The 20,738-nt window shown below is 34.6% G+C and overlaps 3 protein-coding genes across 3 annotated transcripts in view; 1 reads left to right on the forward strand and 2 right to left on the reverse strand.

Moving 5' to 3' along the window:
• Positions 1 to 12,442, forward strand: part of LOC143451387 (uncharacterized) — a 28,567-nt gene extending 16,125 nt beyond the window's left edge. Inside the window, exons 25-29 of the mRNA XM_076951886.1 lie at positions 450 to 801; positions 869 to 1,015; positions 1,999 to 2,163; positions 10,179 to 10,357; positions 11,631 to 12,442. Of these exons, the coding sequence (XP_076808001.1) occupies positions 450 to 801; positions 869 to 1,015; positions 1,999 to 2,163; positions 10,179 to 10,357; positions 11,631 to 11,808 (1,021 nt within the window). The 3' untranslated portion in view covers positions 11,809 to 12,442. The remainder of the gene's footprint in view (positions 1 to 449; positions 802 to 868; positions 1,016 to 1,998; positions 2,164 to 10,178; positions 10,358 to 11,630) is intronic.
• LOC143451389 (uncharacterized) lies at positions 3,418 to 4,697 on the reverse strand. Its single transcript, XM_076951888.1, has 3 exons — positions 4,116 to 4,697; positions 3,829 to 3,944; positions 3,418 to 3,659 (listed from the first exon to the last, which is right to left on the reverse strand). Exons 1-3 carry the CDS (start codon positions 4,316 to 4,318, stop codon positions 3,520 to 3,522), a joined length of 459 nt encoding a protein of 152 aa, XP_076808003.1. The 5' UTR covers positions 4,319 to 4,697; the 3' UTR covers positions 3,418 to 3,519.
• A 698-nt stretch (positions 12,443 to 13,140) lies between the features above and the next one.
• LOC143453127 (uncharacterized) lies at positions 13,141 to 19,835 on the reverse strand. Its single transcript, XM_076954286.1, has 5 exons — positions 19,475 to 19,835; positions 15,622 to 15,757; positions 15,310 to 15,484; positions 14,925 to 15,082; positions 13,141 to 14,651 (listed from the first exon to the last, which is right to left on the reverse strand). The coding sequence occupies exons 1-5, from the start codon at positions 19,716 to 19,718 to the stop codon at positions 14,177 to 14,179; spliced, it is 1,188 nt and encodes a 395-aa protein (XP_076810401.1). The 5' UTR covers positions 19,719 to 19,835; the 3' UTR covers positions 13,141 to 14,176.
• Positions 19,836 to 20,738: the final 903 nt, after the last annotated feature.

The raw sequence follows: 20,738 nt of genomic DNA on the forward strand, positions 1-20,738 counted from the left end.
AGTAACCATTCAACTGCAATAATTATTGCGGAACCATGCAGCAGCATTCTCTAAGAAATACAGAATAAACGTGGATGATGCAACGATTGACATTTACAAACTTGCCTCATATAACCCGTTTTGTTTTGTGTTAGTTTCATAACTATCCTTTTAATAACACATGGTATTTTATGATTATATTTAACATGCGTGGGACTGCAAATTTTATATTTATCTTTGTTCATAATAGACAAATGAATCATCAGAGTAAAATTTTCAGGATCTTATTAAGTCTTAGTTGTTGCTTACCAGATACTGCATAGAAGTTATGGATTCGAATAATTGGGGTCTTTATGCGATTTAAATCGTTCGTTATGGCCAATACATCTAGGCATGCTACAGCATAAACGCACTGATATGTTAATCCTGAAAGATAAAATTAAAGCAATTTACTCCTTTTTCTGTCCCAGATATAACTTTGTGACACCTCTTACGTCGTTGGTCGTGATCCGGCCAAAGGATCTAAAACGAATTGAAGCTGAGCTGAAAAAAGAAGAAGAGGCACGAGCAAAAAAAGAAGAAGAAGAAAGAAAACGATTGGAAGAGGAAGAGAAGGAAAGAGAACGTCTGGAAGAAGAAGCAACAGCAAAAGAATCTTTTGAGCATCCCCGCTTGCTTCATGCAGTTTCTCGCACAATTTTCGAAGACGTTCCGAGCGCAGATTTATCCTATTCCGGAGGATTTTATGGTGATCCTCATTTCCTCATACCGATTCGACAAAACTTGAATCTTTGTTTCAATTGGGACGGAAACGAAGGAAGTGTGAGTAACATTTTACATCCTTGTCTCAGACTTATTCTTTTATAATCGTTGTATCTTACACTTCCAGATCTATAACTTTCTTCACGATCCCACCACCGGAATGACGGTTAACGGACAGCTGATAACCACATTATCTCCGGAGAATGGAAAGAAATATCGTACATACGTTTCTCTTCTTGCAATCATTATTCCGAGCAAAAAGTTTAAATTGCTGGTAAGCAATTACTAAAACATTACCGAACAAAGGTGGCTTTTTTCTATAGTATAGATTTTACATCATTACAAACAATTTTTCATCGAAAGCAATACTTTGATTTTTAGTAACCTTTAAGCAGAATTTAACTGAAAAATTTGGGGACTGTGCTTTTCAAAACAAACAAAGGTCCTCTCACTTACAATAACTAAATCAGTAAACTTTTATGGTCATATGGGCGTCCCATACGCTTTTTCAGGGGAAGCGAAAATGAAATTTAAAATAAAATAATCAAGAGTACATAAAGAGCGTTATAAAAACGTTTCCCAAAGATTTCGGTTTGGAGGGGACGTCCACGAAGAGGAAACTCGTTCAGGTCTGCACTTTTCACATATTTGTAACTCATTTGAAAGAGATGCCAAAGCCCGGTATATATTAGGCCTAGCGAGTTATTTTTTCGTAAAATATTGTAGAGAGTCCTGGTTGAGGGCCGCTGATACCTATAGCATTTTATTTGAGTAACTCATGAAGTCGTTTGGTTTAGTTTTGGTCATCATTTTTGAAGGGTAAAAATTTTATGCTGACAATTACCTGTTACCACTGACCATTAGGCCTACACTTAACAATTGTAATAACACAATGAAAACAAATGCTCAGCAGGTGCACTAGCGCTGATAGGAACTTTGGGCTCTGGGACAAAGTAAGCATCATAATAAATTAATACTTCAATTTCCTTATTTAAAAACCTGTTACTTGAACTTCAAATACACTTTTTTGCTACAATGCTAACTTGGTTTTAGCTTAATTGTATATAATTAGTCAAAAAACGTTACTGTCATATTTAGGTTAGTGGTTAAAAGTACAGCTTATCATTCCTAGCTTTGTTATTTAATACGCATAGACGTGTATCAGTGTTTATTAGGAGATTAACAAAAATCAAACTACCTTGTGAATTCTACATCTTCTATGTAACTCATGCTTGTTACAAATTCCGCGTAATTCAGGTTGATCCAGAAAAGATAACGATGATTCGACGAGGTGCAAGAAACTTTATTTTGTCGGTGAGGTCATCGATGACGTTTTCTAGAGATGGTATTGTGTTACGAGCTTATGACGTGTCCAAGAAATCAGCAAAGGTTGAAGTTTCAGTGCAAGGTCTAAAACTTCAGGTAATTAATCAACATAGAGTTGTATATTTTTTATTTTCTTATTTGTGACACGTAAACTCGATTTCTACTTTAATCCCAACACGAGAATGATCGAAACTACACCGACTTCCCATTTCTTGCAACTTATGTAGTAAAAGTTGTCGTGCACTTACACCAGACCGGATGACACACCAGTTTGTTACTGTAAATGCAAGCAAAGTTGTACATAGTGTTTTAAGCAAAAGGCACTTTTTCACTTCTTGTGATCACACGAAAATCAAATTAAAACTCACCAACATCTGTGTATGGGTTGAATAGTCCTTGAGTTGAAACGTCCTGGGTTTAGGTATATGTTCGTTGAATTTTGCTGGGTTTATACTTGCCTTCGGTTGGATCATCCGTGGGTTGAATCTACCTACCACCCCGTCCACCCCATCTGCCATGTATTATTAATTAGTAAGCTGTAATAATTACAGAAGGTATATATACTTGGTATATGAATACAAGGCATATTTATAATAGGTTGCTGTTGTCAATATTATAGTTTCAAAAGTAATGTAGCAAAAATCATACTGTACTACTCTTTTTTTTCAACATTTTGCTTCCACTGAAGAATATTTTGATATTGTCTCTGATTTTGGGTAGGAGACTCTAGGTTTCTTGCAGAACTACAGGTTTTCTGTACCATTTTTAAATGCTGCTATACTTGAATTTCTGGACTTGTGATCTTTTGTGCAGAATGAAAAAATAAACTAAACATAATTGGTTTTCGTTGCGGTATGAAATCTTCTGCAAATTATATAGTTGACATATTTGCGGTATTTTCTCATAAAATCCGATTTTAAGATGCATATAGCTTACAGCCCGCGGCTTGCTCATTCTGAGACCTTTCAAGTTCGTAGTTGTGATCTCAAATGAAATTTTCTATTGCCCTACTGCCCACTATACCGTATATTTCTTCATTAGAGACAATAAACTAAGAATTTCGTTGGCCTTTTTAGTTTTTCAGCATATTTTGTTATTCTTAGTTTTCATCCGACTCCAACTTTAAGTCATTTCATTACATCAGGTTTTTATGTGAAGTATATTTGTTTATTATTAAATACATAGGAATAGATGTTAGAAAAAAATGTTAAATGAAAATGAATTGACGAGTAAAATATTGTAGTTTACAACAACAGTGTTAATGTTCAAAGTATAACTTCACCATTCAATTACTTGTACAAGATAATAAAAGAATCTCTCGTGAAAGTCGTGAAAAGATAGAAAAAATAATGGTGTGAAATAAAGAAAATTGTAACAAATAGCCCAAATACAAAGCTGCTTAAACGGTAGCGTTCTTGTCCATTATCTTTATGGAATGATCGCATCACTTCTTTACCAGCACACTGACTCGCACATTTTACAAGTTACTTTGAAGCGGTATCGTTGGCGATGGCCTCTAAACTTTCTCCCTCGGCGACCTCGTTTTCTGACGCGATAATTGATTGAACGCTTGGCTAGATATTTTGGCGTTTCTGCAAAACAATTACTGTTTAAGTGAAAATTGTTATAAAATATTTTATGATATGACAGCTATAAAACTTTTCTACAAATTCCTTTCACGATTTTAGCCTTAAATCTCTCTTTAAGCATCATTACACAGTACTCTTTGAAAATTCTGTTTATTATTCTATCAAGTATTACCTTCTTCGTCGATGCTTCTTTTGCTGAGAACGTGATTTACGCAAACTGGTCCTAGTTTGTGACATTTTGCACGCATTTTTTTCCCACAATTTCTTGTTCTTCGGTTGATAACACTCCTGTAATTAAAACGGAAGTTGAAATATTAATCACGTTTGTAAAGTCCAAAGTGCATGTAGTCTACGCTGTGTAGCAAATAATAAAACAAAAACCAAAAGCAAGAAAATACAATATCAATATTGTCATCAACGACAAGCTATCAGACTAAACAAGCTCTTGGCCGAATTTACCTGAGTTTCAAGAATCGTGATCTTGAAATGTTTTTATTGCTTTGTTTAATCTTCCACGCATCTGCGGTAGTTAATGCCACGAGATAGACGACCACCAAGGTTAGTAGAATGTATTTTGATAAAAAGACTCTACTACTGGAAAATTGTTTAAACCTTTGATACTTTGCGAATTGGCAGTTGGGTTTTCTTGAAGAATTCCTCATATTTTTTCTGATGTTGCTTTTTTAACTTTCTCGTCTCTTTTCGTCTGATAGTGCAGATAATGAACTTGCCCTTATATAAGTAGGTTTCTTTTTTCTTTTATCGTTTCAAAAGTTGTTACGTCATGATCGAAAGTCGATGGGAAAATTTTAAATGATTTTGGAGCGGACACCTCTCGTAAATAGGAATTTCTGGTATGCAAATAATTAAAAACGAAACAGTTTAGCCATGAATTTGAGAAGCCAAAAAATCACAGATGATTAAACTCTTTGAAATTCCAATTTTATTATTGGCATCAAGTGGCTTATACGGGATTTTGTTTCCGTAAGGACATTCATGTCACAAATACAGCGAACTGCCAATACTAATGCCGACCACTGCGACTGTCCATGATCGTTGATGCTAGAAAGTAAAGCATTGTGTTACAACAACAGCGGATCATAACAAGATAAAAAATGTTTTCACCATAAAACAATACAAATTGGCGTTTTCAAACGTGGGTGTTTAGTGTAAGCGGTAGTATATTGTAATCGAAAGATGTAATGCCTTTTACATTTTGTTGAACAGGCTATCCTAAATTATGAAACGTGGATTTTTTGCTGCAAGCAAAACAAGTCATGTTATCAGCTTGTTTATTATACGATCTAAAGTATATCATTCGTTTGGTACTGACTACTAATGTTCTAAATAATTAATCTGTTCCTGTTGTCAGAGATGGTTTGCCGAAAACTTAAGTCAAGTCACTGTGTTTGGTTAAAACTCTTAGAAAGCCGCATGGCGGACACGGTCATAAGTAAAATTGAATATATACTTGATTTCGCCTTCTAGAACTAAGAAGATGCACGGTGTTCAGTTCGAAACGTCTTTGTGCAGATAAAACCGGTTCATCTGCCTACAACCTGTCAGCATTAAGCATTTACCACATATAGATTTGCAGCGTTTACAAAGATGTATTAGGCTGAAAAGCTACAAAAATAGCGGAGTACTATATAGACATATGACATATGGTGGAATGTACCATTAGGTGAACCGGACATAAACTAGTTATTTTATTGCAGGCGCATAGCTAACAACGTGTCATTCCTTTGTATGAAAAATGTTAAGATTTTTTTCTGAGTTTCAAAAACTAGAGTACAAATTAATTATTTGCTCGTTATTGGAAATTTTTAATTGAACTAAAATTGTGAAAGGAAGAGCTAAGTTTTATTTATTCCTCTACTGTGACCAGCAGAATATATATCTGAAACAGATTGTTACATCCACAAAAAATTCGAAACTGCAACTTACTTCAAATCAGAGTTGTAAACGGGCTTAATACTTTTAACCCGGCCCGAGCCTATAAACTCGAAAATTTATTTCAAGCCCAAGTTACGCCTGAAAGTTGAATTAATTGTATGAGTAAAAGTAATCTTTTGATGCCATTCTTTGACTGTCAATATTTTTTAAATTGCGCTTTGCTCTTTGCAGGAGGAGTTTAGCACTCTGCGCGTATGCTCATTCGTGTAAACAAAACGAAATCATGACGCAAATATGACAGAGTGTGAATATAAATTCGGGCTTGAATCTGACCCGAATTATTTTTCAAACTTAAACCCAAAAAGCCCGGGCCGACTTACAACTCTGCTTCAAGATGCAATCAGCCTCTTAACAAATATTAAAGATGCGTACAGAGAAATGATGCTTACAGTTATATGAATAAATCGTGTCATGTCGGGATGTCAAATCAGCATCTGCCTCTTGTGATAAATCGAGTTCGGTGAACAAAAGTGCTTTTTAAATTTACAGCAGGCTACATAAAACTTCTGTCTATTTTTTATATAGTGGCGGTATGTTCCAGTGGAGGTATGTAGCGTATAACCTATACCACGTGGACCCTTTTAGATTCTTTCAGACAGCTTAGGTTTTGACATGTGGCGTCTTCTTTAACTGCAGCTAAAACGACGCATGTTGCTGTCGTTGATGACAACATGCAAACGATGCTCGTCGCTCATCCTGTTAGTGCTGATCAATTTTAACAACTTTTTATCGTCTGTCATCAGAAGCTATTCAGTGAAAACGTATATTTTGTTTAATTAATCTCCAAGAGTAACGAAACAGTACACCCTTACTAAAAACGATTAATTAATTATAGCTATTTAAAAAGGTACTTGGTGATCGAAAAAACGGACAATTTTTGACTTTTTGCAGTTTAAAAACTTGTAGTCACAAGATACTTGTTAAACACAGTGTTATCAAGAAATTCATTGCTTTTCTTAATTAGCGTTCTCCATCGGCAATTCTAAGACCAGGGTTTGTTGTAATAGGACAAGTCGCATATATGTCTTTGCACAAGTTTTAAAAATACTGCTGGCACCTGTTTTAGTTCTTAAAATCCTTGCAATTATCTGTAAGTTTTCTACTTTTCGAGGTGTAAGCGTAGTAAAATTTCAGAATTTTTTTTCTTTTACAAAACGACAACAATTTTTTAAAACTTTTGCACTGTAACGTTTTGGCTGAACGGTTTCTAGTGCAAGGGTTTAAGCAAAATATTGTTTACCAACATTGCTTCGACTGCGGTCAAGCGTAGGCTACCTCAAAAGTCAAATAAAGTCTTGATGTACCAATGTTTACCAATGTACGAGTATATAGTGATTATGCTTATAAATCGCGCTATGAAAGAATCTTCTATAAATACTATACTGTACTTGTGTACCAGTTCGAAATTCAATTATTGCATATACTGTAGTCCAAAAATTGTATGTTATTATGTGTAGATAGGCTTTAAATTACCCACTATGACTATAGTTATGTTGACGTGTTACCCACTATGGATATTTCTGGTATTTTAAGTGAACAGCGCAACTAATATGATTCATATTTATCGTTATTTTTGTTATCTAAAATTATTCTAAGGTTATTTTTAAAAAATAAATCTCAAAAGTATTCCCGTTCTCAAACTTCGGTACATAACTTTGCATTACGTCATCAGATACTTTTTTGGCTTTCGGATGGAATGCAAACGTTTGGTTTGAATGGCGATCAGTGTCGTATCATATTACGGCGCGTAAAACAAAATAATTAAGTTTAAAATGCCCAAGGTTATAGTTTGACTTTAGCGTGCTTGTGCTATGCCAAATCACGTATCACTTATACTTATTCTCACGTATCACTTCTTTCTTGCAATGCTACTAAACTCCATTGGTGATTTGTTTGTATCAAAAATCGTTTATTTTTGCAAGTAATCGTGACACGCGCATGAAAAAGTGTTACATTACATATTGTATAATTAACTTTGTTTATAGCGATGTGACGAGGCCCATTTTGTGAGTAATGAAATAGAATATATTTTGCACTATACTACCCATACATAAAAATAATTTACCTTTTTACAGAAAAACACTACTGAAAATTCATAAACTTCATAATTTATAAACCAGGCACTTACCAGTATACAACTTATAGTGAGAAAAGGGAAATAGCTGTTATTCAGAAACAAAATTACTCCGTGCAAATGTTTGTAGTTTGACCGTGATTTTGACCCTGATCTTATCGCAGAGTATTTTACTTCATCTCGGTAACCCTGTCTTTCAACATTCCACCGTCATGCATGTCATGCCATGCACCTTTTTTGCGAAATTTGCTTTCATAAATTTATAAAAAAGAGAAACGTTTTTCTGCAAACCGCCGTCCTAAACGAACGTGACCATGTCACCTCGGGGCTATAAGTTGCTGTTATCAACAGACCTGAATCTGCTGTCGCAAAATACGAATTTTTGGTTGTATTGAGCTTTCCCTTCACCTTACTCCGCCTGGGTAATTTCACCTTTGTTATGTTTGAAAAAATCTGAAAACCGCAACAAAAGTGGAGGGACCGGTGACTTAGCAGCACATCGTTTTTAGAGTAGCACATAATACACATAATAGCACATATAGCACACACTTAGTAGCACATAATTAGGATTTGTAGTGACGATTGACGATATGAAGTAAAATAAGTTTTGCAAAATGCAAGAACTCAAGCAAGATTGCAGTAACAATATTGCACAATATCAGTGAAGTGTCTCAAACCGTATAAGACGCATGATTTTCATTTTTCTGTGCCAAATTTGATAAAGTAGTTAATGCAAATGTACAGAACCAGGAATCCATAAAAACCTGCTTGGCAAGAACTTTGGTATCACTGATCGCTATACGCTTTACTTGTTCTTGGGCCTATTACTGCTGTTCGATTTTATTTGTCAGTTTTTAAATAAAAAACATGGTAAACTATCGTTTGTTTATATGGCTATTTTTAAACATTTATGTGTTTCTTCGATTTTATGCAATGTAGTGTAGCATGCATATACATACTTATCATGTGGTATTGCATTACATAAGTATATGTCGTACCCGTCGATGTATAGATATAGATTTACCTCATGCCTATGACTATAAACTAATAGCTCCATCTTGCCAACAGCTCATAACGTATGATAGATTAAAAAGTACAATGAGTACAGTAGGTAGAAGGACTGAGGAAGTAGAAAAATTTATTTGCGCAACATTGCCTATTTGGTTGTTGGATGAAATAGCTTGCTTGCTCTTATTCAGAAATTGCTACGTGTTTGAATTAAAAGTGCTTGAAATATACGAAACAGTGTTCAGGCCACCCAGTATATTAAGGCAACAAACCATAGTAGCATACATCAGTCAAGAAAATGAAAGTACTGTTAGTGCATATAGAACTTGGCCGGTTGGTGACAGATATTTCTTCGTCGCAATTGGGAAATGTTTTCGTGATGCCTTCATTAATAATTAATTTGTTGTAGACAGTACGTGCTTTTATTAATTTATATCGGTAATGTTCCGATCGGATTTTTGTGATGAGCAATTTAAATCGATTTTGGACAAAGAAAATTCCTCTTCGTTAAAAAAGTAAACACCGTCGTTTCAGGTTTATATATGAGGGAAATTTTTGAATGCTGAGAAGTCATGCTCGAATTATGTTGGGAGGTTTTTTTGCTTAGGGCGTAAAGACTGGTCAAGTAGACGCTAACTGGTACCGCATGTTCTTCTGTTTGCATGGGTTGCCCTTCAGGTGCTTTCTTGAAATATTGAGATTAATTTTTCGTCATGAATACCGAAAATACAAATCAGTACAACTAATAGAAAAGTCCCTATCAACCAGGGAGATTTCAAAACGTGGAGCTAAAAGTTACTTATATTAATATATAGATTTTTTCGTCTGCTGTAATATCAATGTACGTTAATTTTTACATGCGGTCACTTTAAGTCACTGGAAAACAATTTTTACGTTGGAAAATAATTTGTAAGTTTCAGTTTCTTTTTAGCTTAAATGTAGTAACCTATAAACGTAACTAAATTTATATTTTAATCTGAATCTAACTTCCTTTAAACCTTATAAAACCTGAAATCAACTTATTGCATGTATGCACATTCTCCTAAATTAACAACGATTTGCGTGAACTATACTTATTTCGTAAAATAGTCAATTTTTTAATTTTTAAATAAATCTTTTCATAACATCTGAGACTCCGACCAAACCGCAAACGTCGGAAATATTGAAATCGGTTAAAACGATTTGAGGCGGATTTTCGTTAAAAACGTTTCACGTGTATGTATGTGATCGTCCTTTTTCATTATTTGCCAGTAGCCTGTGTTTATATTTTACTTTACGCATATGTATTTTCAATATAACTCAGGTGAGAATGGAAATTATTGTCTGAACATGTTTGAATTACTGTAAACAACTTATAATAAGCTTTACACACATAAAATTAAGCTTTCACGACAGTTTGTAGTTTGATCATTTCTGAGCTGAAACCTGAAGATTTGAGAAAAACTGCTGATCACTTAAACTTTAATGATGCATTAATTTTTAAGATTATTTTGAAACGAAAACTGGAAGGTTCCTTGCATCAGAGAAATCATCTCGACTTTTCGGTCAATGCGGATAATACGACTTTTAATTCTCGTGTGGATGGAGTCATCGGGCAGTTTTTGAATTCTGACATAGTTGTATCACCAGGAAGTAACGAGCGCGAAAGATACTTCACAATCAAGTGAGTTTATTAACAATATCTGTATTTTTCAAAACGTCATAAATTTTGTGCCGGTGCCAAAGGGGATGCTGTAATGTTCTGCCCTATAAGCAACGGGAAGTGCCAGCCATTATACTTCCTTGCCCTCCCCACACTATAACCCTGACCTGACTACTATAACGCGAGGAAAGAGCCTTAAATTTCCGAAGTCGCTAATTTTGATAGAGAGATCAAGTGGATGTGCCTATATCTAAATATTGCAAACACGCAATGCAAACAGTGTTAAAATTTTACTGTAATTCCGATTTGCAATATTCTTATGTACATATATATATACATATAGATAAGTTTTAGGTTATATAGACTATAGTTTCGGCAACTTATATGTTGATGAATTTAAATAAATTGCAATAACAGCATGCTGGATATGTGATTCTTAGTGCGAGCGAAAATGAAATGAAATTTGGGTTGAGATAAAACCAGTTCAGATGGTATATTGTGGAAGCTCGTTAACTCATTTCTATTTAACGCTAAATTTGGAATAATGAAAATGAACTATATATTTCCTGCAAAAGGTGTATGTAATGAAATATCACTTGCTCGAAATCTCGTTTGACGTAAATCTCTTTGTCGATTGCAAGACAACGAGCAGCGCCGCTCGTTTCTCAATTTTGTTTACGGCAATTCGTCGCAATGTTGTATTTAACCTTAACTTTAACAGACCCTAGACCCTCTTATGTTTGTTTTGGGGTCGTTTTTTTCATCACGAACTCAGGGCGTTCTTGCACACCTGGCGTTGACATTCTTGTCTGCCCGTGCTGGATCAGAAAGAACTAAGAAAATGGCGCGCATTTAAAATACGAAAATACGTGGGTGGTGCAGTGCATTGTCTGTTTATAACGCAATTAACATATAACGCAGATGCTTGGTTAACATATAGTTTAGTCAACCATGCTAATTGCGGGGTCATTGTAAATATCAATTTGTACTACTCTAATCCATAAGATTTTTCTTAATTTTATAAACTCTTTTTCCGAAAGTTTGCAATTGTTGTAATGAAGTATTCACATAAGTGTTAGTTTTTTTAAATGATTTTGTACATGTTTAGTCAAACACTAACAATTGAGCACTAAGCCTCTGAAATTTTCAAATATAATCTATAAACACAATTAAATATGGCCATCATGTGGGAGTCTTTATGGAAATAGCTGGAATGTCCGAAATGTTTTTCTTTGTAATTCTAATTTCGTAATTTCTGAACGTTAAAGCTTTCTAAAACAGATTCTATTATTAGCGGCCAATCTGGGCGAGTGGTGCAGTACGAGCGACAACGACCGGGAACTGAGGAAAAAGTTGCTTGCTGGCACTCGCACCGAAACGCGCACGACCTTATCCAGCGTGCTCATGAGCACTACCTTGTGGACGAAATTACGTCGATTCCGACTTTTGCTTTAAATAAATTGTCCACTTGAGCGCGGTAAGGAATCGAAATAGCTCAAACTGGCGAACATTTATCTTGCATGATGCAGTGGCAATTTTACTCCAAATGAAGCAGAATGTTATGTTTTCCACGTCGATTTGTTTTCAACTCAAATAAATTTTGTTGTTTCATCAGGTAAATGCTTTTCATAAGTTAAACAGAACTCTCAAACGTACACAAAAAATTTATACACTAAAAACTTCATGTGCACCTAGATTAATATTCGAGTACGGCTTCTCTTTAATGATTCGATACAGAAACGTTGTTACCACGTTCGATTACACTTTTGTACATATATAGGCCTACTTTGTTTTCCATTATTGTTTGCAGGAATTTCAAGGTGTAAGTTGCTTAAAGGTAGTTTTTCACCTTCCTCAGTTAACCTAATTAACCTCTGCATGTCAACACTTGGTATGGTTATGATATGTTTTTTTTTGTTTCTTCCGTAACGATTTGAACACCGTTTTCCTTGTACAGCACTGAGCGCTTTCTGTTTCGTCCATGAAAACGTTTCATAATCTGCAGTATACTTCGTCTAAATTTCCATTGTCATACAGCATCGTATTGTTTCGTGTGGACTGCCAATCAACTTTTGGCATATACTTGTAATAAAACCTTTCTGTGGACTTGTTATTAGTGGACAAAGAAACACTACGGTGTGTGGGCCGTATCGACCAAACGTCATCGTTATCTTTTTTTGCACTGTAACATTTATATATACCAGGCGTGGGCAAACTTGTTCAACGAAAGAGTCACTTACGGAAAACTACAGACACTGGCGAGCCGCAAGATCAGTAGTGTCAATACAAATACAGTAAACAGTGCATCGATAATGAACAATATTGGATATTACTATTCAGCTAGAGCAGCCACTAAAAACATGTCGGCGAGCCGCAGTTTGCCCATCTTTGTTAAAGACTATACTTGCTAGCATTAGATGTCATCGTTTTCGTTTTGCAGTGTATTTAAGTAGACTAAACTGAGCTAAAGCTTACTGTCTTAGCAATAAAATTGCGTTGACTTACTGTTAACTAACTCTTCGGATTCTATGTCTAGTGTTACGTCATAAACGAAATGCTGGCCTAAATAAAGAAAAGAAAAAGCGATAAACTTTCATAAACGGTACTCTTGGTAGCCTTTACAATTGTTTTGGAATTTTACGATTCGACTAGAAGAGCCACAAAAAACCTGCCAGGGAGCCGCAGTTTGCCCACCACTGATATATACAATCATGTATACCGACAGAAATGCCAGCACACACATAAGATCCTTTTTTAAGTTTCTCAACTGCTCAACTATTTTTATAGTTCAAATGAAAAAGGTATAACGTTTTATAGCTGTTTTATTTGACTTTTGTTTAGGGAACGTGTAAAACAAATAGACAAAACCACTTTAGAAAAGTGAAGTATCACGGCACATTTCCAAGCTATAATAAAATTTCTACACAAGACTAGTCAAGATCACCATAACGACAACGCCATTGAAATTGTTTGTGGGTATTTTCAGTAACATTTTTATGTTAATTTCAAATCATACTTTGTAGAAAAACGAACAATGTGCTCTAAACGTTTAACCGGTAGTAAACATTAGCATTTTAGGTACCCGATATTCCAATTTAACACATGTCTTGAGATATAAACATACCAGAATTTTTCTGAGGATATCAGAGAGAATCTGTCTTGTCAAAAAACATTCCTAAAACATGAAGGAATTTTTTATCAGATGTGCACTAGCGTCACCACGCGGCAACCGCATTGTTAGTATAATCGCAATAATCATACCGTCGAAAGGCTAACAGTCACTAAAAAAATATTTACAGCAAACAAAAGAGAGTAAAAAATGGCCAATAAGCCGGATCAACACGATACAGTTATTTTACGAATGGTAAATTTTACAAGTTATTTTTGCTGAAGATTCCATTAAGCTGAGATGAAATAAGTCGCAAATACCAATAAAATCAACTTCTATTCACATAAAAAAAATTCCCATTAAACGGGCACTAGTCGGAAATACAGTATATACAAGAAAAAATACAAAAAATATTCTCCGTTTGCGTAAATAATAGACGCTGCTAAAACAATAATTTATGGTCAAAAAGTTAAATCAAAACAATCTTCCATAGTTTACAGTATGTTAAATAAAGAGAGTGAAATTTCAAGTAGAAAAAGATGCAAGAACCAGGCCAAGGCATACATAAGAACAAGGGTAAATTTCATGTTGATATTTCTTTGTCTACAACGTCCACAAACATTTGTCTGACATGCAAGATATTAAAAATTCCTGGTTGTTACTTTTGAAATGATAATAACGTCCAGTTACAAGACTTTAAACCTTTTAAGAATATCATTTGTTGTCATTCCTTAAAATTTTGGACACGAAAAACTCGACGATAAAGAATTAGATGCTTGGGCTGATACTAATTTAATTTTAGAATTGGAATGAACCTGTCTGTGATCGTTATCTACCTTCGTGGTTAAGGGCGAGAGGACGCTTGCGTTTAAGTCAAAAGATGTGTTCAATATGTCAACTTGCTCATCCTTTTTCGCTTGGGATTTCCCTTTTCCAGACTCAACTGAAGTGAGGCTTGAATCGGAAGTTGATCTTTTTCGGACTTTGAAAGACTTCGTCTTCGTGACAGTGGAGTCGTTCACTTCGAGGTTCAAAGCAGCATGCTTTCGGCACATGAAAATAGAAAACAGCACAATGATGCCAGCGCAGGTTCCGCCGACCAGGATCGCTGTGAGAGTCGTGGAATCCACACCGCACAACGAGTCAACGTCATCATTTCGAAGATGTGTTCTTTGCAATTTCTTTGGAGAGTCACATACGACATACCTGAATGCGAAATATATGGGATAACAAACTCAAATAAAAACCACAAAACCTCCGGGTAAAAGTTTAATATATTATAGTTCTATAGAACTATAGTTCCACTGCTGTTGGCTAAAATAGTACTCACCTTATAACCAAATATATTTTTAAAATTCCTTTGTGGATTTAGAAATGCTTTGAATACATAATAGCTTATCTGAAAACCTTATATTGAATACCTTTAAAAGGTTCGTTTCTATAAACTATACTTCTTCCAGGGAAATTTTTATTACCTACCCAGTTTTTATATCTCGATTTCTTAAAGCTATTTCAAGTGTTTTCAACTGACAGTCACAATGCCACTTGTTTGTGCTCAAGTACAGGTCTCGCAAAGAGTGCATGCCGTCAAACATATCAACTTCAAGGGTTTGTAGAGCGTTTTGACTTAAATCAATCTGAAACGAGACATACATATGATGCAATCCACAAAGACGTTAATAATTCTAAGACCCAAATTTATTTGTGTACTCAAAATGACAAGTTATTCACAAGAATGACAAACTGCATGTAGTTTGTATACTATACCGATAGATCCGATATATTATGGAATGCAATAACTGATTTATCTAATTAATTATGAACAGTATGGCAATTATATATATTAGTGTGATGTTTAAAATACTTCAGCAATGTTTTTCAACGCCAAAAACACGTTGGCTGGCAGTTTTCCTAGTTTGTTTTTTCTTAACAAAAGGATCTTCAGGTTGGTCAGCTTTCGGAATGCGTTTTGCGGAAGATGCTCGATATTGTTTATTGATAAGTTGAGTCGTTTTAATTTCCTTAGGTGGCGGAACCACCTAGAATACATAAAATTCGTTAAGCTGTAGCCTGTATAACACTGAAAGATAACATTAAATGCTGATTTACCGTTTGTAAAGCGATACATCCATATCTTGTTCGTATATGGGAAGTTTTTTTAAACATACTTAGCTACCTGGCCGATACAGTTTGCAAGTTATTTCCGTTCAATTCAAGAATCTCCAAGTGACTAAGATACCTGAAGGAGTTGTTCGGAATGTGTTGGAATTTATTTCCTGTGAGTATAAGGCTCCGAACCGACTTTGGAATGCCTAAATTGCATATAGTTACATCAGTATGTCGTGCAATATGTTATAGAAAGTATTGTCACTTGAACATTTATGTATATATGTATTCAACGAATTGAGGTATTTAATTTACAAATTTTCTTAAAACTTCATTTGGTTTTTGTTCATGAAAAACACGTTTTCGAAGCTCAGAAATTTCTGGAAAACACTCCTTCCAATTACAACATGTTCATTAACCAAATTTCTGAATCCTGTGTATGCGTTTTTCTGACTCACAATCTCAAGGTAAATGTAATATCTATAGTTTTCAAGATTTACTATATTTTGAAAAAATGTAATAAGTTTATATCGGCAAAACATAATTTATTTTCACCGAAACAGTATTATTTTCAGTACACCGAAACACTAGTTTTTTTATGTAAAACCTATTTGTTGTTCACTCTTTTTCTACATTTACTAAATTTGAGTGATATTTCGCTTCAGTAAAAAAATTTATTTAATTTTATATGAAAAAAATCATTGGCTAAATAAAAATGTGGTCAAATAAAAACATAACAAGATATCGGAATATTTATCCTCGGACTGTAAGAAAAGACATTGAACTTAAACTCGGCTATGATTTTTTCCAGCTCGTGCTTTATTATAGTTACCGACCTTGTCTTTGGAGAGCTTTAATTAAACACGTTTTTTAATTCTTATTTATTTCGTAGATTTGCTCGAATTTATGCCCATCCACCATAACCGCTGAACGGGATCGTGTAGCGCCGTTAATTGCTTGCTGAAAGGCATTGCAATGATGGCGTGCAGCGCTGCCGACTAATTACCAACGGCGAAAAAATCACAGTTTCCGTTTTATGGGGATTCGGGAATTCTTAAATCATTTTCTTTATATCTTACCGTTTGATGCTACTTAACAAAAGAATGAATTTATTTCATAAAAGGTATTTCTTCCTTTGTCTTCACTTAGAAACAGAGTATATCTGAGATTCAACTTTTCTTTGCTTGCAAATTTTTCAAACCAAGTTTTGACGGTTTAAGATTTTATGTAAACAATTGACAGCTGACGTCATTAGGATTACTTCGCACCATTTGAGTCTTTAACACTAATCCTTTCGTCCTTTATCTTCACAACAACTATACCTACAGACCAAATACGCAAGAGTGAGCTTGTAAATCATCGAAAACTAATTAGGAGCACCTGTGCGGAGGGGTTTTAGAGTGTGAAACATTTGATTGACATTTCACGATTTTCTTAGAAAAAAACTCAAACGTGAGCAACTAAGGGCTTAAATTTGCGAGACACAGAACGAAGGGAGTTTATGAAGAATTGTCCTCTTACATAATGAAATTCCCCTTCAATGTCGTGCAGGTATTTTGTATGTCAAAATGATGAGCTGAAAGAACTGCACGCAAAAAAAATAGTGAACAAAACAGTTAAAGCCAAGTCCTGTCAACACTTGGACGTAAAGCTTAAACTCACACAAAAAATTGTGCATTGCTAATGCTCAACATCATTCAAGTCGAACGAGTATGAATTTGTCAAACATTTTCAAGACTGTATTGTGTTGGCTGCGCAATGATGTTCAAGCGTGCAAGTTTAAAACAGACTGACCCTTTCACTGAACTAATTTCTAGTTGGCCTTAATGGCATCAATGTTTTAACCGCAAATCTTTTATCACCTTTAAGTAGTTCACTCAATACCTTCGTAGTAAAATACACGCTTCATTGTTAAACGTGAAAACGATGTCAAGTTAGTTTCGATACACGCAAAGCAAAATGATTTTGGAATGCCTTCCGCTACACTACATACTATTAAAAACCCTTTCACCATTATGTTTACTGACAACTGCTCTTTAATTTAAAGCAACTTTTTTTGTACTTGCCCTTGACTTTAACAAAAAAAATTGGAAACATTGCAATGCTCAATCTATTAAAAAATCATACATTTATAGGAATAATGAAGAACAATGTTTTCTCACGTTTGCACGTATTATACATGTAGAACACCATGCAGTTATGAGTGATTTTGTCGAGTTATTCAGACAAGATTGCCAGAAATTCCATTGTTACAAACTGTTAATAAAATAGAGGCTGGCAACTTTTTACAGCAAGTAAAATAAGAAAGATTGACATCTGATACCCAATCCCTACATCATTAAAACGTTGCCAGGGGGTAACGTAAATAGGTTTCTGAATTGTCTGATATGAAAACATAAAGAATATCTTTACAATGTTTGAAATGTATGAGTATCTTGCATAACCGTATATAATTACGTGACTGGAACAGTTCTGGTAACAAATATAAAACAAATGCTGAAAGATATTTCGCAACCGCGGAACTATAGTGATCCATGGCTATAGCGATTTTCGTCTTCCAAACCTTATTTGAGTGTTAAGTTATCATAAAAAACACATTGAGGAGAAAAAACGTTTGTAAAGTCATAAAATGCTTGGGCTTGAAATATTTTGTTATCACCAATTTCAAAACGTACTGTATATGATCCCACATTACAAGCATTTGAAACGGCTATTGTTGTATGATAAATGTGACAAAAGTTTCACTTGGTACAAGAAAGAATCCTCAAAATGTCTCCTTAACGTCCACTTCAAGAAAAAAATCTAGCGCTTAAAGAACTTGGAGTTGGAGTTAAGTGTACTTGCTTTCCATTGTGAAGAATAACTATGGTTTTGTAAAAAATTGGTTTATTACTGGTTCAAGCAAAAGAATTTTTTACTGCGTTTACATTCGACGTTAACTTGAAATCTGACGCAAATTTGTCACAACTCTTACGATCGTATTGCAAAAAACCTGCCTATGCCGGGAATGGCTACATATGTTCTATGTATGGCCAGTTGGCCACCTGTATAAGTAAAAAACAACTCATTTGCTTTTCAGTAGGCCTATAATTATATGATGAAACATTTTTCAATATAGATTTTTTCCTAAAGTTAAGTAATAAAAAACTTTCCACTTATTCCACAAAAGATTTATTTAGGCTATGGTACAAAATATTTCATGGGCAGTGAGGGATGTTAGTTTGTGTTAATGACATCATGAAATATAGCACAACCACAGTCGCCCAGAATGTTTGTTTTATTTAATGAACACAAATTGTCTATGTATTGAACACAGACTTAAACAAGTATCCTATTGAGCACATCAAACCATAGAAATCAAACAATTAAATATACGTCATTCATATTTTGTTGAAATCGACACCATAATGTACCGAAAGTGTGGGAGCAAAGAATTTTTGAATTGCCGCTAGTAACGAAATGAAAATATTATCTTTTATTAGGCTTTGGGTGTTACAAAAATAAAAAGTTTAAGGTAAAAATTGAACTTGTTTTATGCTAGGAGTCAATTTCAAATTTCTATTATAAAAGCTCATTTAACTAATTTATATAGCAAAGGTTGTTGAAAAAGAATTGCAATTGAAGATCCCTAAATGGAGTAACAAATAACAACGGCCTATTGTCGCTAAAAGGTTTGAAAAAGGAAAAGCAGCAGGTGTTTTGTGTTTACAATTTTATTTTTACAGCATAGCCTACTTTTTAGCCCAAATCCTGGGCAATAGATTTCTTTGACGTCTTTACGTGTAATTACTTCAATTACACTCTAATCGCTTAACCAAATCTTCTATGTCCTTTTTGTATATAATCAAGTATACGCTTGAACTATAATCATACAATCTGGCAGGCTACAAGTTTGGACCTACAAAAGCTAAATGCAAATTTACCTTTAGGAACTTTGCTTAATCCTTGAAATGAACAGTTAACCTCTCTTCTTCTAGCATTGCAGCGACACTCATGTGGACATCTCCTCCAGCGAATTGCCGGAGTTCCACGGCTTGTCAATGGTGTCGTTAATTTTGATGATGTCGTCGAATAGACGATTGGTCGGGCACGCTTTGCCGTCGTTAGCGTATACGTCATCAAAGTTAATATAAGAATATAAATTCCTTGATTGAGATGCATGATCATGGTCTTTCCATGTGGTCTAATTTCAAGATCAAGAGAAATATCTTTGATTATTATTTCCCTTAAACACTTTCTCAGCTAACTAGCGGTTTATTATTTGCCGGGCAAGAACCCGTCGTCAAATCTGCAAATTTGAAAAAAATCTTTGTAATTATTATCACACATATATTTTCCAACTACAAAATGAATCCTGGCAAAAAAATGTTCTCTTCGCTAACAGTCTCTGAGTTCTTTACGGTGTATACTCAGCAGGTAGTTGTTACTGTAATTACTCATTAGAAAAAATTTATTTCAACCTGGATTAATGTTATTGTTAGTAAACTGGTGGTACTTTAAACGATTTCAACATATACCCATTCGCTACTATGAATGTGTAAAAAAGGTTCATTGCATTTCTGTTGAAGTTTAGCTTCAGTTGATCATAACATAACGATGCCCAACATATATCTAAGCTTAATGCCAAGCCTAATATGTTTACAAAATGAGATTTAACCTAAACCACCACTTTAGCTTCCGTTCCTTGAAGAGCGACGAATAGCTTTTCTAATCGGCCTGTAGTTGTCCACTTCACACTGACGAGTTTCTTTTTTCAACCACGTATCGTGAATATGAACATTTTACACTCAATTTGCAAATTCTAAATGCTCGAATGAATGCCCAAAGCTTTAGTTACGAAAAAGTAACTGATGCTTTCATCGATAGCCCGTTTGAATAAGCGCACACTTAGGCTTGTACCCACATATCAATAATACTAAACACTGATCTCGTCTCTTCTGGAATTCTACAAAGTAACTCTGATATTTGCTTTGTCAAATCTCCTTACTCGCTCGCCTGTAGCCATTATTTCTCTTTTGTATAAGAACCACATCTAACAGCAGTTAAAATACACCTCACCCAATGCTACAGGAATACAAACCAACTTTATATGCCGATTTCACTCATTTGGTTGTTAAAATTATATGTAAGAAAGTATGTATACAAATGGTTTGGAAAGAATTATGGTCAGCGGACATATATCGAATT

The sequence above is a fragment of the Clavelina lepadiformis genome, chromosome 4 (assembly GCF_947623445.1).
Source record: "Clavelina lepadiformis chromosome 4, kaClaLepa1.1, whole genome shotgun sequence".
Lineage (NCBI taxonomy): Eukaryota > Metazoa > Chordata > Ascidiacea > Aplousobranchia > Clavelinidae > Clavelina > Clavelina lepadiformis.

Coding starts and splice junctions, on each gene's coding strand:
- LOC143453127 (XM_076954286.1), bottom strand. CDS start 19,718: ATGATCATGCATCTCAATCAAGGAATTTATATTCTTATATTAACTTTG. Junction 15,485..15,621: donor TTGCAAACTGTATCGGCCAG/GTAGCTAAGTAT, acceptor TATGTATTCTAG/GTGGTTCCGCCACCTAAGGA. Junction 14,652..14,924: donor AATCGAGATATAAAAACTGG/GTAGGTAATAAA, acceptor TTTCGCATTCAG/GTATGTCGTATGTGACTCTC.
- LOC143451389 (XM_076951888.1), bottom strand. CDS start 4,318: ATGAGGAATTCTTCAAGAAAACCCAACTGCCAATTCGCAAAGTATCAA. Junction 3,945..4,115: donor TCACGATTCTTGAAACTCAG/GTAAATTCGGCC, acceptor TTTTAATTACAG/GAGTGTTATCAACCGAAGAA. Junction 3,660..3,828: donor AAGAAGCATCGACGAAGAAG/GTAATACTTGAT, acceptor ATTGTTTTGCAG/AAACGCCAAAATATCTAGCC.